This window comes from Lycium ferocissimum, chromosome 7 (assembly GCF_029784015.1).
Source record: "Lycium ferocissimum isolate CSIRO_LF1 chromosome 7, AGI_CSIRO_Lferr_CH_V1, whole genome shotgun sequence".
Lineage (NCBI taxonomy): Eukaryota > Viridiplantae > Streptophyta > Magnoliopsida > Solanales > Solanaceae > Lycium > Lycium ferocissimum.
Window position 1 is genome coordinate 19,787,663 of NC_081348.1, and position 18,896 is coordinate 19,806,558.

The window sequence follows — 18,896 nt, forward strand, 5'->3', positions numbered from 1 at the left end:
AACAATTTTGACTAACCAAATATGACGGTGATGACATTCCAATTTAGAACCGTCACATATACCATGAATAATTGGGGATAGTCCTAAAGAAAGTTATTCTCAAATATAATTTATTATTCAAAGACATATAATATTCTCTAATCAACGCGAGAAAAATGAGTACTAATCTCAAGTCCTCTTTATTGACTAGACAAGAAGAATCTTCTGGTAGAGACTACTATAAACACATTTTATTGTAAACTACGTACCCTAATCCTCATCTAATTTGGCCTCTTCGTTGATCATTCTTAGGGAAATTGACGTGTTGAATTCGAATAGTAGGAAGAATATAATAATTCAATTTTGTAAAGCTGGAATGGTATTCACCAGCCTAATGCAACCATTCTCTCCATTGGAACTCCTTTTGGTATGTGCATTTGATTGCTAATAAATTTAAATAAAATAAATATTCTTCATCAATGAACATTTTTATTTTCCCTTCATATTGACATGCCATATTTAATTAATCGTAAATTGGCCCCACTAAAAGGGGATCGAAGACACATTGACTGCCTCAAATTATGAATGTGATACAAGAATGTCTCCCGTGACACGTGAAATTTACGGACAACTCTTTTGACTAAGAAGTCGTTTGAACATGATTTGAAATTATGTTATTTAGTGATCTGAAATAATGATGATTTGAATTTGAAGGTAAAATTTTATTTGGACATACAATTTGAATTTCTTAAGTTATATCTTTCTTTATAGCCTTAAAACCCCTACAAGTTGTTGAAACCATCAAAACTTTCACAATTCTTATACAATCTTATCAAATGAGCAAATCATAGTTCATAATAAAATTAATACGCTAATAGGAGACCTTTTTGAAACATACAACATCAATTGATCGAACTTTAGTTCAATAAAAAGGAAAATTGAACATGAATTGTAATACTCTTTAATATAATCTCCCCACATGGTATGGATATTTGGTAAATGGTTGATTAGAGTAAATTTGTTAAGAATATACTACCAACTTGCAAATCTATTAAAATTTGATATAAATGGCAGGTAAATATGGTTAGTAAATAAATATATCTAGGGAAAAGTGTTCAAAACACACTTAAACTATGCCCAAAGTTGTCATAACACACCTAAACTTTGCGGGGGTCCTATGACCCTCCCGGACTTATTTTTTGTGTATTATCTACGCTTTCAAATGGACAAAGTCACCCAAACTCGTTTGAGTGTATGCACGCGCTCCACTACAGGAAATTTGATATTTAGCGACGACTTCTTAACGAAGGGAGATGAATCCGATCGTTATAATGCACTTATAGTGACCAAATTTTTTTTCAGTCGTTAGAGCTAATTTTTCTTTCAATTATCGTGGCTTTTGCTTTGTGCCTTTTGTGTTGAGTTTATGACTGTTCAAGAATTTGTGCCTTTTTACTTTCCTTTGTGTTGAGTTTAAAAGATTTAATTATTCTTCAATTGGATATTTTTCATTTCTCCACTTTCCAAAATTTCAAACCCAAAAAAACTCCATTGTAACGACCAAATCAAACGGGTCTTTTTCGATATTATATAGGATTTGTGACATTGTAGACATTGAAAACATGATTAATCATAGTGGATTAAGATAGTAGAACCAGTAAATAAAAACTCCATTAGGGACGTCGAGTTTCGACTTGAAGCTTTCGGATCTGGTCTTCAAATTCGAATTTGATGAATAAAATTCTTGGTTGCTGATTGTTTGAAGCTGAACTCGAGCTTAGAAGACGTCAGGAACTTGAAGAAGAATTGAACGACTCCATGACTGCCATGAACAAAGCTCTCGAATTTTCGGGTTGCCGCAAATGAGCTCCATTTCGAGTGGGTGATATATCAAAAGAACCGGAACGTCGAGAGGAATTTGAATCTGAAATTTGGTGATGTTTGGTTGAGATTTGAAGTGCATTAGGATCAAATTTCAGTCCGTTCTCTATGAAGAAGATGAACAAGAATTTGTCGACTCGTATTTTTGCCAAAGTTGCCATAACACACCTGAACTTTGCGGGGGTCCTATGACCCCCCTGGACTTATTTTTTATGTATTATTTACACTTTTATATGGAATCTTACGCGCTCAAAGAGAGTAGATACAATCGCTTGTACAGGTCACCATATAAAAGCGTACAAAATACACAAAAAATAAGTACAGGGGGTCATAGGACCCCCGCAAAGTTCAGGTGTGTTATGGCAACTTTGGCCATAGTTTGAGTGTGTTTTGAACTCTTTTCCCATATATCTACTAACTTATGGATCTATTTTTACAAAATATAAACTTATAAGTCAAGTTTTACTTTTAAAAAAAATTGAAATCATGATTTGGAATCCCAAATCATACCTTTTAGGATATTTGGGATTTGAAATGAAATTTTATGCAAATTACATGAATAAAAATAATTTAAAATTAAAATATGAAATCATCATTTCATATCGCATGGCTAAATGCCTACTAAGTTGACTAGAAGCTTATGTGTTGCATTTCACTGATTTGGTGTACAAAGTTTTTACGCTTCACTTATCCCCTAGACTTCCATTTTGTACACTGAAATTACAAGGCATATATAAACTAAGGAAAAGGGCCTAAAAAGCCCTTGAACTATTAGAATTGGTATAAAAAATGTCTTTCATTCACCTTTGAGCCTCCAAATACCCCTGCCGTTAACCTATTGGTTCTACTTTGCCCTTATTTTTAATGGTCATGTTAAAATAAAATAATTAAATATTTATTTATTACGTGGCCAGATTTAATTGCCCCTAATTTTAAAAAAAAAATCCATCCATAACCCGTATTTTGACCCGGCCAGTGTGAGAAAATCTCTACCACCACCATATCATCTTCTAATTGAAGCTTCAAGCTTCATTAATGACTTCCATGGAGTTTCTGCTTCTTTCTCAGGTTCTAAGCCCTAATTCGATGGTTATTCATGCTACCAACTTTAAAAATAGTATCACCCCTTTGATTTAAACACCCAAATTTACAGATTTAGAAATTTAAAGCAAGCTTCGAAAAGCTCCTTCAGTGGCGGCTTTAGTCCACTTCCTTAATGGATTTTATTTTCCAAGTATAACCAATCACGCTTGAGCTTAAGAACCAAATTCCAACATACCAAGTTCAAATTGCCAACAAATCTCGAAATTAAATTTTCAAATTGAGGTCAATGTTCATCAATGAATGTCCAAATTTTATGGGGGTTCATGAGATTAAAAAAGTATTTTTTTGCAATATTCAACTAAATTGCAACACAAATATGCTAATAAAAACTCAAGATCGGATTTTTTACCATTTAAACACTTAATGCGAGTTTAGTTTTCCTTATTTTGATTTGTAATGAAATGGGTTAGAGGTTTTTCAATTTAGTTTGTTAGGGATTTATTTGGGGCGAGTCAGGGTTTAGTTGGTAAATCGGGTTAAATGGGTCGAGAATTAATTAGTTTTAGTTAATCATATGGTTATCCAGTGAGAAGCTACCACGTAATAAATGAAATGCTCCGTTAAAAATAAGGGCAGAATGGATGGCATTTTTGTACTAATTCTAATAGTTCAAGGGTATTTTAGGCCCTTTACCGAATGAACTAATATAACAGACATCAATGTTATTCTACATACCAAAAAAATTTCAAATACTAAATGTTTGTAACCCTTGAAAATTAAAATTCCAATCCTCAACATGACATTTAGACATCAGAATATACACATAATTAAGATGAAGCTAGCAAGCATATACAATAAACAGTGACAGATACAGGCTGTTTTTGACTAATCAGTGATCTGTCTCTCCTTGAGGTTCTTCACTTTCATTGTTACCATTTTCTTGTAACTCACTAACTGCTTCTTTAATTTCAGCAATATTATCTTCATTGTCACTGTCGCTGCCATCTGATGATTTTTCGATGGTTGCATCGATAGCATCATATATTTCTTCAGCAGCTTCAATTTCCTCCCCTGTTTCTTTAAGTAACACTTGAGGAAACCTCAGGGGTTTCTCTGGACAATCTTTAAAGAAAGAATTCATGGTCATGAACCTAAAGACTTGCAATAGGCGGCGTCTATCCCTTCGAATATCTGAACTCAATAATTTCTGTAGTAGAGTTGGTTCCCTTGCATTTTTTGTAACCTGAGTTACAGAATTACGGTTCACATCCCCTTTTCCTGCAGGAAAACCCTTTTGATCACAAGTACTTGATGAATCGGAATTTCCAAATCTTCGTTTCTTGGAGAAGCGATCATTTCGATTGAACTTTTCTCTTTTATTGAACCTTTTTTGGAACCTCTCTTTTCTACTCAGTGGCCTTGTTCGATCCCTTCCATCTGCTTGTTTCTCAGTATCCGACAGATAGGATGGTGGTATTTCTGCAACTTCACAGCCTAACTCAACCTGCTTGGCTAGAATTTCCTTAAGTTGCTGCAGAAAGTTCAACTACTTAAAACCAACATGAATAGTAAAAGATTACCAGCAAATACAGTATTTGCTGATTAAGAGAGAGAGAGAGAGGCTTTCTGAACTTGCTAAGAAGTAAATACAAGTATATGAACAAATACCAAATAATAGTTCCATGGACAATTTACATAAGCCATGCAGGACGAACATAAATATACAGGAAGTCAAATAGATTTAGTGCAATCAGAGTTGTGTAAAGATGAGTAGCATTCCAGGGTTATTCAGTGGCAAGGATTTGGCAGCTATTCTAGCACACCTGAACAGAGATTTGTGCAAAAATGTTTGTACATTGAAGGGACAAGTGGAACCATTGGTTCATTTACTTCCTCCAAGCATGGAAATTATTTAAGATGTAGCATAATAGCAAATTCAGCAAGGGTGGACACAACAAGAAAAAGGAGAAGTGGGTTGGACAACGTAGTTTAGCTCCATTGACTTCAGAGCCTATGTGCACTTCTACAAGATAATATTTCCATGCACAACATAATGCTTAGGACTTCCAAGTCACAGTACAGAATTGCACTTGGGACAAAATTGATCTATACGAGAGACACATGCACACTGATATAACAGGTATTTCTCGTAAAACAAATTACACGATTCGCGTCTTCAGCAACTTCTGCTGACATGGGATACTATTATTTGAGAGAAACGACCATTATCAACATACCTGACGGCGCAACTTGGCAGCACACGAACTATCCTCGGACTCTACCATTTGCTCCGTCAGCTGCTGCAGCAAAGCATATTTATTCTTGAGCTATGCCCGTTCCGATATAATCGAGTACAAACTCATGTCAAGTAGAGGTAACCAACCTTCTCAATGTTTGCTTTTGAAGGGTAATTCTTACGGCGTTCTTCCCGCCACCGTCGGATTTCTTGCGCCGAATAAGTCACCACCAGAGATCTTTGCATCAAAGAGTAATATCCAAAGAAAATAAATGAAAAATAGAACTAAAGGTGAAAATAAAAATAAAGTACAAGAAAAGAGAAGTAACTTAATTGTAATCAACTAAATTCTCAAAACCGGCCAAATAATGTTAATAAAACTTGTCTTTCTGCTGCACATACTGCAACATAAGATTTCACAAAAGCCGAGAAGTACCTCTTTTTCTCCTTCTCAGGTTTCACTGAATTATCAAGACCAATTTTTTTCTCCCCGTTTCTCTGGTGACCTGAGGAAACGGTGTGAATGGAAGTGGTTAGTACAAATAATTCAAGAGCAATGACACACAAATATACAGATAGAACTGCTGACCTTACAAGCAGCTTATATACAGAAACTTATATACATATGATGAAAAAGATACAGTATACACGATGAGTGGCGTTTTCTTTACAAAGTTCTGCTTTTCTGACCAAAATTCAAACCTACAAATTCAGTGCTGGCTATTGCATGTGCCAACTACTACAATGGGCAGAACATATCATGAAGCTTATTAAGAAAATATCTTTCAACTCTTTTATCTTTTTGTTCACTTCTAGAAAATGCCTCCCACCCAACATAACAAGAGAGAGAGAGAGAGAGAGAGAGAGAGAGAGAGAGGAGGTAAAACAATTCAAGGCTGAAATTTCTCTAATTTTATTTTGCCAATGATATTGACAAATGTGCAGTATTCCTTGTTACTGTAAGTGCATGCGGCTAAAGTTGAATAAACCACAGATAGTGAGTGACCATATGATATTACTTTCAACTATTTCATCAGAACTTCTTACTGCAATTTTTCATTGTTATACTGGGGACACGATAATGCATGTGGAGCTTGTATTCACCATTTAAAACTAAACATCAACTTCAAGTGTGTGAAGCAATCAAATAACAGAACATGTTGGAGTTGACAAATCATATAGATAGGTAAGAAGTAAATGAGCAAAAAACCAAGACAACTCGACCTTTTTCATGGCTTTTATCATGATTTGAGAACTTCCCTTTGCCAACCTTTGAATTCCTAGATATGCAGAAAATGGAGATCAGGAAAGGAATAAGATGGATAAAGGCTATGTATAGAACTAAGAAGCATAAATGAACCACAAGGGTAGTACATACTTAGACCCATACTTTTGATTCCCAGAGAAGTTACTATTGTAAGAATTTTGCTGGTTGCTTTTTGATTGGTTAAGCCCAACAACACGTCCAGGATTTGCCTGCAAGATAGTTATAGAACTCAGTTGAACTCAGATGATCCAGAACACGTCATCAGAAGAAACATCAAATGCGAATAGTGAAATGGCCTTCGATTCTCCCAAAGCAAAACAACTCTGTCCAAACCAACCTCATGTTGTTACTTTTTTTCTATTTTGGGTGATAATGATGATGTCCAAACCACCTCGACTATTCCACTGGGTACCCGCTACCTCCCACCAGCATAGCTACCGGGTAACTCTGCCCACGAAGGTTTAGGCGGATCGGAAGAAATCACCTAGCATTTTGTCTTTTCTGGGGATTCAAACCCTGATCTCCAAGGATTTCACCCACTTCGTTGACAGCTAGGTTAAACCCTCGGGTGCATTCATGTTGTAAAACTTTTATGCGTAGATAACGAAGACTTCTTTTTTGATAAGGTAAATAATTTTATTAACAATTGGGGGAAAAAGACCCTGCGTACAAGCCGTATACTAAAAGAGAGAGAACCTACATCAAAACATGATTCTCAAAAAAGGAGACCCTATCTTCTATATATTTATTCATTCATCCATTAATTTGTTTATTTTTATTTTACGCAAACTAGTATCAGCGCGATCCTAGATGCATTGAGACTTGCCTATAAATTGTAACTTAAGTTACAGAAATCTAATCGGATGTTGTAACTTCTGAGTAATTAACATTCAAAGCCATCTGGTTTGATTTAATATTTTCAGGATATGGCAACAATAAATCATACCCCAAAACTGATAAGGCAACAATAAGCAGAACCATTTGTTAGCAACTTTTGTGACTAACACAAGGATCATGCTACGGGCACCAATTAAAAATTGCAAGTGTTCCTCTATTAAGCAACTTGTCTACTCCAATCCACATTAGGATACAACAATTATATTTCTGTGGAATGTGTCAACTGAGACTTACCAATGACCAAGCTACAAGAAATAATTTGCCATAGAGCAATGCTATAAGCTAAAAAGAGCATCCTTTACCGAGTACAGAGTTACAAGACGCTTTTCTTAGTCCTTCACTTTACATCTTTCCGCAGTAAGCTACTAACTGAAGGATCTTCACAATGCAATTATGCTTCATCATATAAATTGAAAGGCAGTGCTCAAACTGTGGGATTTTCCAGTAAGCTCTTGAACAAGCAGTTCAATTTCCTTAATCTAACTAGGTAATACATGCTGTGGTTGATATATTAAGAAGGTCGAGAAATTGACAACAAAAGGCAAAAAAGCTCCCAGACACTTTTCTCAAGGCAATGACCTAGAAGGTCTCTTTGGTCGGTGCTTTCCACTCCGGTGATCCTTCTGATCACCGGAAAACATCCCTTCTCTCTCCTCCTCTCTCTATCTCTCTCAAAACCTCCCTTCCTTCTCTCTCCCCTCTTTTTCTTTCTTCCTCACCTGTTCGAACTACTGATTTTTTCAATCTATGGGGAAACAGATTTTTTTAATCTCAGGGGATAAATCTTTTGAATTAATAAGCACAGGGGACTGTCAGATCAGTTGGTATTCTCTCATCGAAAGGAGCAGTCGCTTCACTAGCAGAATTAATGTCGATGAAAAGAACTTAAGATGGATTTGCAATGCTATGAAGCAAGCATCAAAGGGAACAGGGGATCTTTACAGAAGACGGGGAAGAACTGAACAACAATTTCTTCACAGGGTTTATCAAAATTACAACATCTATGGTAGATTTGTAAGACTGGAAGTGTGGCAAGGCAAAAGGAAATCAGCGGTGATTATTCCGGAGGCGAAGTACAACATCGGCCGGGTAGATATTGCAGACAAAATCCTTCGATTCTTGGGAAGCCCCAGCATTAATGGACCATTCCGCCCACCTTCTTCTTTGAAGAAAACCTTTTACGATGCTGCAAAAATTGGAAAATGCCGGAAAAGTCGACATTCACATCTCCAAAGGTGGGTGAAGCAGAGCACCCCCTCTCTAGGTGCCTGATTGGCGTCTTCAACGATCCTTTCAACATCAGCCCCAACTCTGAAATCATTCAGAAATGGTTTTTGAGTAGGTGGAAGATCAGCGCTGGACTCAGAGTAACCCCCGTGGATCATAATTGTTTTCTCTTTGAATTTCCATCTAGGCATGAGGCGATGAGAACAATAGCAGGGGACTGGTTCTGGAAAGGGAGACACCTTGCCCTTCAATGGTGGACTACGGATTTTGGCACAATCTCAGAGTCCAATAGGCCGGAAAATATATGGGTAAAAGCTTTTGGAGTCCCTCTCAATGCATGGACATCGACAACCTTCAAATCCATCGGGGATCTGTGCGGTGGTTACATTGGAGAAGATGAAGATACAAAAAACAGGAATCACCTTTTATGGGCTCGAATATGCATCAGAAACACCGGCACAGAGATTCCGGCAAGGATTGGAGTTGTTCTTGGGGGTTTGAAATTTGAAATTGCAATTATCTCGGAGTACCGGTCCAAGCCAATATCCAGTGGTTATTGTGGGCAATCGGTGATATCAGATTTTCCAGAGACTTCACGTGCTGCTACAGCTGGCAGAAAAGGGAGGGGCCCTACGTTTGCAGACAAGAGTCACGTGAGGGGCATGAGCTTGAGGTTTAATGAGCCAGCAAAACATATAACCAAAGTAAAAGCTCAAGCCCAAAATTTTAAAGGAAAAGGGGTATTGGGCTCATTTAATGGTTACTACTCAAAAGGCCCACATCAGAAAAGGCAAAGGAATAGACCTAATTTTACTTCCTCTTGGAAAGCAAAGGGGAATGACGATGATGTCACACATCGTATACAGAGATGAAATGGAGGCTGCCCCTTTGAGCACAAGAAAGTCCTTCACCAAAACTTGGCAGCAGAAGTAGTGTTAGGCGAACAGCATCATGAGTACTGAAGAAAGAAGGAGAGCCCTCCGATGCGGATAATGAATCAGAGCAGACATCATGCATGCCACACCAGATCGAATCTGATTTGGAATCAGACCTCATGAGTACTGAAGAAAGAGGAGAGCCCTCCGATGCGGATAATGAATCAGAGCAGACATCATGCATGCCACACCAGATCGAATCTGATTTGGAATCAGACCTCTCTTTGAATTCTTTCAATGATTTTCTTCCCCTTCCATGGCACGATAGAGTAGACCATGGCATGCCAGTGGTGGACAAGCCTACAGTGATAAAAACATCGAGATGGACAAAAATTACGATGGTCAAAGCTTTCAAAGCATTTGGGGTCAATGCGGTAGGATTTGAACGCGACATCTTTGATATTATTTCAAGGATGGAGGAAAGACGAAAGGCTCAATTATTGGCACAACAACAGCAAGAGGCTAGGAGCAGTGCAAGTCAAAAAAAGGGGAGGAGTAAGGGGGAATCAGAACTTAAAAAATTGGCATGGGGGCTTCAGGACAACAATGAAAAAAAGGGTAGGGGCAGGTTTCAAAACTCTTATTCCAGATGAAGGTTAAAATCCTTAGTTGGAATGTGCAGGGCCTTAATGACAGGAACAAAAGGAGAACAGTGGAGTCTCTAATTCGAAATTGGAGAGTTGATTTTGTTTGCCTACAGGAGACCAAAATTGGGGGTTGGAATAATTATTTGTCTAGTCAAATTTGGGGAAGCAGTGGGCTTCATGGGCTAAACTCAAGGCTAACCGGAGCAAAGGGGGAATTATTGTCCTGTGGGATAGGAGGTTGTGGAATTGTGTAGATACTCAACAAGGGATTTTCTCAATCACTTGCAGATTCGAAAGCTTAACTGAAGACTTCAAATGGGCACTTACAGGGGTGTATGGACCACATACAAACCCTGAAAGACTTGAATTTTGGCATGAACTTGCAGCTGTCAGAGGTTTATGGTCGGATCAATGGGTAATTACTGGAGATTACAACGTTTGCAGATATGAAAGTGAAAGACTTAACTGCTCTAGGAGGTCCAAGGCAATGCGTGATTTCTCTAACATGATTCAGGAGCTGGAGCTAATTGATCCCCCCTTAAATGGAGCTCAATTTACTTGGTCCAGGGGCGAGAACCACAATCAAGCCTCAAGAATTGATAGATTCTTATTCTCAAATGAATGGAGTGATGCGTTCAAAGATGTGAAGCAGGTAGCAATGCCTAGGGCAGTCTCAGACCACAAACCAATTGTCCTGGAAAGTGGTGATCGGGTACCAAATCCCTCTTATTTTAAATTTGAAAACCTGTGGCTGAAGTATGAAGGGTTTACGAAAATGGTAAAGGAATGGTGGCAATCCTATACTATTTCTGGTTCTCCGGACTTCATTTTTATTCAGAAGCTTAGGTCCCTGAAGAAGGACATCTCAACATGGAATAGGGATGTGTATGGCGTGCTGGCTAATAGAAGACTCAAGGCTCTGGATGATCTCAAGATATTGGATCAGATAGCTGACCAGAGAGTACAAACAGCTGATGAGAAGTTCAAAGCTTTTAATCTGAAATTAGAGCTCCAGCAGATTGCTCTAGCAGAAGAGATATCTTGGAGGCAAAAATCCAGGTGTTCTTGGCTTAAAGAAGGGGATAGGAACACTAAGTACTTTCAGAGAATTGCAAACTCTCAAAGAAGGTACAACTGCATTGACAGACTCTTGGTGGAGCAAGAACTCATAGAGGACAAGGATCAAATAAAGGAGGAAATCTTGAATTACTATCAGTCTCTATATACAGAAAAGGAGCCATGGAGACCAACAGCAACTTTTGAGAATCTGACCTCACTAACAGCAGAGGAGAGCGAGGGTCTGGAGTTACCTTTTGAAGAGGCAGAAATTTTGGCAACACTAAATTCTTGTGCTCCTGATAAGGCGCCAGGGCCTGATGGGTTTACCATTGCTTTTTTCCAGAAGGCGTGGAACTTTATCAAATCAGATTTAATGGGGGCTATCAACCACTTCCACCTCAATTGCCACATGGAGAGGTCCTGTAATGCTTCTTTCATAGCCCTCATCCCCAAAAAGAAAGGGGCAATAGAGCTCAGGGACTATAGACCTATTAGCCTAATAGGAAGTGTGTACAAGATTGTGGCCAAAGCTCTAGCAGAGAGACTGAAGGGGGTCATTAGCAAGCTGATTTCAGAACAACAAAGTGCTTTCCTCAAGAATAGGCAAATTACAGATGCTTCCTTGATTGCTAATGAGGTTCTTGACTGGAGAGTCAATAGTGGTGAATCAGGTCTTTTATGCAAATTAGACATTGAAAAAGCTTTTGACCAATTGAGTTGGTCCTTCCTCATTGATATCCTAAAACAGATGGGATTTGGAGAAAGGTGGATAAGGTGGATAAAATTCTGTATTTCAACCGTGAAATACTCTGTACTGGTTAATAGAAGTCCGGTTGGTTTCTTTTCCCCCGGAAAGGGCTTAAGACAAGGGGATCCTCTTTCCCCTTTTCTTTTCATTCTGGCAATGGAAGGTCTCACTCAGATGCTTGGAAAACCAAGGAACTTCAGTGGATAAAAGGTTTTCAGGTGGGATCTAATCCAAATGACTCAATCAATATCTCACATCTGCTATATGCAGATGACACATTGATATTCTGTGGTGCTGAAAGATCCCAAGTTGTCAATCTCAACCTCATTTTGCTCCTTTATGAAGCTTTAACAGGCTTGCACATAAACATGCTCAAGAGTACTATATTTCCAGTCAACGAGGTTCATAACTTGGATGAATTAGCAGAAATTCTTTGTTGCAAAACTGGTTCCTTCCCCACCACCTACCTCGGACTGCCTCTGGGTGCCAAATTCAAATCTAGTGGAATATGGAATGGTGTGATAGAAAGAGTGGAGAAAAGGCTTGCAACATGGCAAATGCAATACCTCTCTATGGGAGGTAGGCTGACTCTGATTAGTAGTGTGCTTGACAGCATCCCAACCTACATCATGTCATTATATCCTATGCCGGTCTCTATCCTAAACAGATTAAGGAGGAGATTCTTATGGGAAGGAAGCAGTGAGACTCACAAATTCTCTCTGGTGAAATGGCCTATAGTCACTCAGCCAAAAGCTAATGGTGGACTAGGCATCAGGAATCTAAAACTACATAATCAGAGTTTGTTAATGAAATGGTTGTGGAGGTATGGTCAACCGGAAGCAGGTTACTGGAAAAAGATAATTATTGCCAAATATGGAGCTCAGAATCATTGGAGTCCTAAGGATAGCACATTTCCACATGGGGTTGGCCCCTGGAAACATATCAGCAGCTTCCATCAAGCCCTCTTTCAGAACATATCTTATAAAGTGGGCAATGGTTTGAATGTGAAATTCTGGAAAGATAGGTGGATTGGAAATGAATTACTGAAGGACTCTTATCCTAGCATATTCCTTATTGCCAGCGACAAGGACTCCTCTATTGCTCAAAACAGAGAGGACAACACTTGGAGGCCCTTACTAAGAAGGAACCTAAATGACTGGGAGATCAATGATTTGATTGCTCTCCTAGCCACACTGGAGGTTTTCATCTTTACTGGTCAGGAGCCAGACAGAATCTTATGGGGAAGTTCAAAGGAAAAGAATTTCACAGTCAAGGAAGGATACAATGTTTTGTGCTCTCATAATGGTGTGCTTGAGGATTGGCCCTGGAAGCATGTTTGGAGAACAAAAATGCCACTCAAAGTCTCTTGCTTCACCTGGACAGCTCTTAAGGAAGCAGCTTAACTCAGGACAACCTCTGCAAAAGGAAAATCCCACTAGTTAACAGATGCTATCTATGCCACCAAAGCTTAGAAAGTGTCAATCACCTACTTCTTCACTGCCCTGTCACCTCTGATATCTGGAATTTCTTCTTTATCAATTTTTGGATTATCTTGGAACCTTCCTCGACCATAAAGGAGGCTTACACACTAGCTGGATTTTTTGGAGAGTTGACAAAACCATCAAGAAGGTCTGGGAAATGATCCCAGCAGTCATCTTTTGGGTCGTGTGGAATGAAAGAAACCGCAGGTGTTTTGATGGGTTATCAACTCCAACACATTCACTGAAGGCTAAATGCTTAGTTTTTTGTTTAGTTGGAATTTTCTTAATCCTGTTAATAGCATTGACAGTTTTTTGGACTTTGTTAGCTCCATGGTACTAGTATAGCTTTAATGTAATGGAGACTAACATGTTTTTTGCTTCAAAAGCCCTCTGGCTTTTGCTTCTGTATTATGGCACCTTCCAGTTGCCCTATATCAATGACAACATCTTACTTCATCAAAAATATATATATATATATATATATATATATTAAGAAGGTCTAACAGAAGATTACGAAACAAACTATCTAGTGAAAATGCTCAAACCATTTCGAAGACACGATGCAGCTGAAGTACAGCAAAACGGACATACAGGAACCAAGTGAATTCACCTGTGTATTAGTAGAAGCAACAGCATTGAAGTTCTGAGTTTGTGGCTGCTGAACAAAGCCAAAAGGATTCATCAGAGGTAACTGGCCTAGCAATTGCTGATTCACATTAGGCATTTGCTGGACAGCTCCATTGGCATTCAAAAGACCCAAATGTGCATTCATACCAAAGTTGGAAATTTGAGGCCCCACACCCTGACACACCTAGTTTAAACAATACGCAGAGACGGGCTTTAGCAAACTTTGCTGGCCAAAGCAAGCATCATTATACAAGCACAAAGAGGAATAGTTTTCCTCTATAATGCAGCTTAGCTCCAATTCACATTAACAAACAATAATTATGTTCTGTAGATAGATGAGAGTTACCAATGACCTAGCTATAAGAATACAGCAAGGCTACGACTTAAGACAGCATCCTTTACTAGTTTAGAGCAAGATGACATTTTTCTTAATTCTCCATTTTGCATCTTTCCTAGCTTCCCAGCATGAAACTAACTCAGGAGGCTCATCACTACCTAAGTTTCATCATCTTGATTCTTAAGCAAAAGGCAGGGTATATTATATGGGATTACCCGGTAGTACATACTGCAGTCAATAGAATAAGACGGTCTAAGACAAGGTGACGAACACATTACGAGTTAAAATGCAGCAAAACAGAATGCAGAAACCAAGTGAATTCACCTGTGTATTAGCAGAAGCAGAAGCATTGAAGTTCTGAGTTTGTGGCTGCTGAACAAAGCCAAAAGGATTCATCAGAGGCAACTGGCCCTGCATTTGCTGAGTCACATTAGGCATTTGCTTAGACAAGCCATTGTTAGACTGTTGGACGGCTACATTTCCATTCACAAGACCCAAGTGTGCATTCATTCCAAAGTTGGAACTTGGAGGGCCCATACCTTGAGAAACCTGCTTTGAACAATAAGCAGAAACATACCTTAGCAAACTTTACTGGCTAAAACAAGCATCTCATGAGCACATCCAAAAACAAGAAAAGTTTTCCTCTATAATGCAGCTTACTCCAATTCACATAAACAATAATTAAAAATTATGTACTGTGGAACGTGTCAGACAAGAGACGGAACTACGAGAAATAATGTAGTCATACAGCAAGGCTGTAACTTAAGACAACATCCTTTAACAGCACAGAGTAAGATGACAGTTTGCTTAGTTCCACGTTACATCTATCCCCAGCATGCTACTAGTTAAGGACGCTCAACACAACCTATCAATGCTTCATCATCCTAGGCGAAAGGAAGCATATCATATATGGGATTCACCAGTAAAACATACTGCACTCAATATATTAACAATTAAGACGGTCTAAGAGAAGACAACCAGAACACAATTTAGCAAGAAACTAAACCACCTTAGACAAAATATGCCTTTGGAGTACAGCAAAAGAGACTGCAGGAACCAATTGTATTCACCTGTGAATTAGCAGAAGCATGAGCATTGAAGTTCTGAGTTTGTGGCTGTTGAACAACGCCAAAAGAGTTCAGCAATGGCGACTGCTGATTCACATTACCCATTTGTTTAGAAAAATTCCCATTCATTGGCTGCTGGACAGTTCCACCGCCATTCGCACGACCCAAATGCCCATTCATAGCAATGTTAGAATTTTGAATTCCCATACCCTGCGACACCTGGTTTGGATACATGGGAACACTCCCAGGAACAACCTGAGCATAACTTGCCATTTGCATAGCCATTTGTAATTGCAGAAGCTGATTAATATTTTGCATTGGATTGGGGAAACCACCAAAACCAACATTCTGATTCAAGAATTGAGGTGGGTTAACAACATTTTGTGCCAAGAATTGACCTTTTTGTTGAGAGTTGGCATTATTCATCTGGTTCATTTGGAATGCCAAAAGCTGCCCATTTGGAAATTGGGTATTTGCCATCTGAGGCTGAATTTGCATAGGGTTTGGCATAAAGCTTCCTGGGTTACCCATAATCTAGCAAAATTTAATCAAGACAACCAAAATCAAACATCAAAAATATAATCAACAACATAACCAGTATAATCTCACACGTGGGGTCCGGGAAGGGGCCGGTATCTTGAACCATGCATTTTCCCTCTTGTCGTCGAGATAGAGAGGCTGTTTCCAACAGACCCTCAGCTCGAGGACAAAAATATAATCAAATTAAACATAAAAGAGTGACATGAGACGAAAAAAACAAAGATACTAACCTGTAGGGGAGCTGAAGGAGGAGTTCCATTGGTGTGGAACTGGGAAGGATGCTGAGGACGTGAATTTTGACCAGGTAACATGGTTCTTGGAAGAGTAAAAGTTATTGTCTTTGCATGTATAACTCACACAGTGAGGGAGACAGGGTTTAAGGATAGTTCAAGGTTTCAGTTTTCTAGGGTTTTAGAGCAAACGAAAGGAAGTTAACTTCTTGACTTGGTTGTCGTGACGGTGAACCGGACCATGCAAAAAGCGGACCGTAAACCAGACCGGTCCAATAATGGGTGCTAGGTTAGTCATTCTAACTTTAAAAATTGAACTCCCCTCAATTTAAGTACGGAAAAGGGCCAAATACGCCTGTCTTGCTATCGGAAAATATATAGCTGCCGTTATACTTTTGGTCAGAATATCCTCTTTGTTATATTATGAGTTTAGAATATACCCTATCAGGTTAAAATTGTTCAAATGTGGGCCATTCGATCCTACGTGTAATTGACGTTTGATGAGGTGGATGCCATACCAGACGCCGCCTCGAGCGCCCTAGACCTATTTTTTCCCCTCTCTTGTTTTATTCTTTCACCACTAAAATTTTCTTTTCCTCCACCACCATTTTCACCATTATTGCCACTATGACCACCTCTATATGGCCTGAATTCTGTGAGTGAAGATCATCAAAATTTCTGGGAGGATGATTCAACTCGTCCAATTGTAACACAAACGGTGAAATTTGTGTCAGATTTACTCCCATTCTACTGAAAAATCGATTAATAAATGGAGCCTGCTTTTCTGGTGTTTTTATTCTTCATAGAAAAAATAATGTATAATTTGTTGCAAGGTGAAGAAAATTAATTTTGTAGAAAGCATTCCAATTCCAATAGGAAAAACTCCATCACAGTAATTTTTTCATGGCCTACAAACTCCCTAATCGCTAAAATATCACGAACCAGTAATCTCACATGAACTTGTGATTACTATACCATATTGGGCAGTCTACTCAGCATAGAACTCATCATCCTCCCAGAAATTTTGAATCTTCACTCACAGAACTCAGGCTATATAGAGGTGGTCATGGTGGCAATGGTGGTGGAGGAGAAGAAAATTTTAGTGGTGCAAGAACAAATAGAGGGAAGGGCTAAAATGGGTTAGGGGGCGCCGAGGTGGCATGCCACGTGGCATCCACCTAATCAAATGTCAATGCCACGTAGGATTGAATGGCCACATTGGACAACTTTAATGGATGAGGGATATATTCGAATCAATAGTATAACGGTAGGGGTATAATTAGACCCAAAGCATAACGAGGGGTATATTTGACTCTTTTCCGATAGTACAAAGGTATATTTGGCCCTTTTCCGATTTAAGTAAAGCATTTTTTCCTTTTTTCTTTATTTGAATTTTTAAATATCTATTTTACTCTTGCATTATTGACCTTTGTCTTTTCTTTTATTATTTTAAAATCATACAATTTTTTGTTAATTTATGTTCTGAAGTCCCATGTGATAAGAACGTGTCGCCGAGACTCAAAAGGTAAGTTTTATAGAGTGATTGTTAGACCGACTAACTTGTACAGAGTGGAGTACTGGTCAGTTAACAATTCGCATGTTCAAAAGATCAAGGTAGCAGAAATGAGGATGCTCAGATGGATGTGCTGAGATGGTTCGGGCATGCAAAGAGAGGAGCACATATGCCCTGGTAAGTAAGTGAGAGAGGTTGACAGTGATATGTTTGAGGAGAGGTAAAGGCAGACCAATGAAAGATTACGGAGGGGTAATTAGAGCAACTGAAACATATTCTCCTCACTGAGGACGTGGCCTTAGGTTGAGAGCATGATGTATAGGATTACGGCAGATGGTTAGTAGATAGTATAGTGTTACCTTACCAGTATTAATACTATTATGCTAGCATTATCGTATGCTTCGATTTTATTACTATTGTTGTTTCTTGTGCTTTAGTTATCTTCAATATTTATATTACAAATATTATTCTTTCTTCTATATTTTCATCATAACTTTTTATCCTTGTGTTTCTTTCAAACCGTTTTCTCAAAATGATCTTCTTGAGCCGAGGGTCTATCGAAAATAACTTCTCTACCCTACAAAAGTAAGGTTCAGGTCTGCATAGACCACACTTACGAAAATATACTAGGTTTGTTATTATTGTTCATTTATGTTACAAATTTTCTATAGAAGAGATATTATTATTTGCAAGACGAAAAAAAAGTGAGAAATAATGATTGAGTAGATAAACTGATGACTTTCTATAATAAAATAAATGAGCAATTCTTTTTTAATTATATTAATAATAGTGAAAATTCTAATGTGATAACTTTATAAACTCCTTGCGCACCCAAGGGCGTGGTAAAGTGATCAATGAATTGGATTGAGCACCATGAGGTCTCAAGTTCAATTTCAAACAGAGACAAAAATACTAAGTGATATCCTCTCATCCTTTTCAGCCTTGGTGGCAGAATTACCTTTAATATTTTTTTTTTTATATAAGAAAAATATATTAGAACAGTGTAACTGTACTTCACAACATTTTTGAAATAGATTTTTTTTTTTTTTTTATATATATCTATGGGCCCTTTTGGCCATGGATAATTTTCATTTTTTCCTGAATTTTATTTCGAAATCATGTTTGGACATAAAATTGTTATAATTTTTTGAAATTCAACTTGAAATTGAATTCCGGAATATTCAGAATTCAAAAAAAGGTCAAACCTGTTTTCATATTTTTCTCTCCAAATCGCTCACAAA

The 18,896-nt window shown here is 38.2% G+C and overlaps 1 protein-coding gene across 1 annotated transcript; it reads right to left on the reverse strand.

The window, feature by feature from the left end:
* Nucleotides 1-3,611: 3,611 nt before the first annotated feature.
* Nucleotides 3,612-16,406, reverse strand: LOC132063673 (uncharacterized). The gene is made up of 10 exons (XM_059456334.1): nt 16,143-16,406; nt 15,376-15,906; nt 14,630-14,854; nt 13,952-14,152; nt 6,531-6,616; nt 6,365-6,420; nt 5,577-5,646; nt 5,288-5,378; nt 5,142-5,204; nt 3,612-4,435 (listed from the first exon to the last, which is right to left on the reverse strand). Exons 1-10 carry the CDS (start codon nt 16,221-16,223, stop codon nt 3,794-3,796), a joined length of 2,046 nt encoding a protein of 681 aa, XP_059312317.1. The 5' UTR covers nt 16,224-16,406; the 3' UTR covers nt 3,612-3,793.
* Nucleotides 16,407-18,896: the final 2,490 nt, after the last annotated feature.

What these genes read in the sequence shown, in the direction of transcription:
- LOC132063673 (XM_059456334.1), bottom strand. Translation starts at nt 16,223, where the DNA reads ATGTTACCTGGTCAAAATTCACGTCCTCAGCATCCTTCCCAGTTCCAC. An exon ending in ATGCTTCTGCTAATTCACAG is followed by an intron (nt 14,855 to 15,375) that starts GTGAATACAATT and finishes TGTTCAAAGCAG; the next exon opens with GTTTCTCAAGGTATGGGCCC. An exon ending in CTGCCAAGTTGCGCCGTCAG is followed by an intron (nt 4,436 to 5,141) that starts GTATGTTGATAA and finishes AACTTTCTGCAG; the next exon opens with CAACTTAAGGAAATTCTAGC.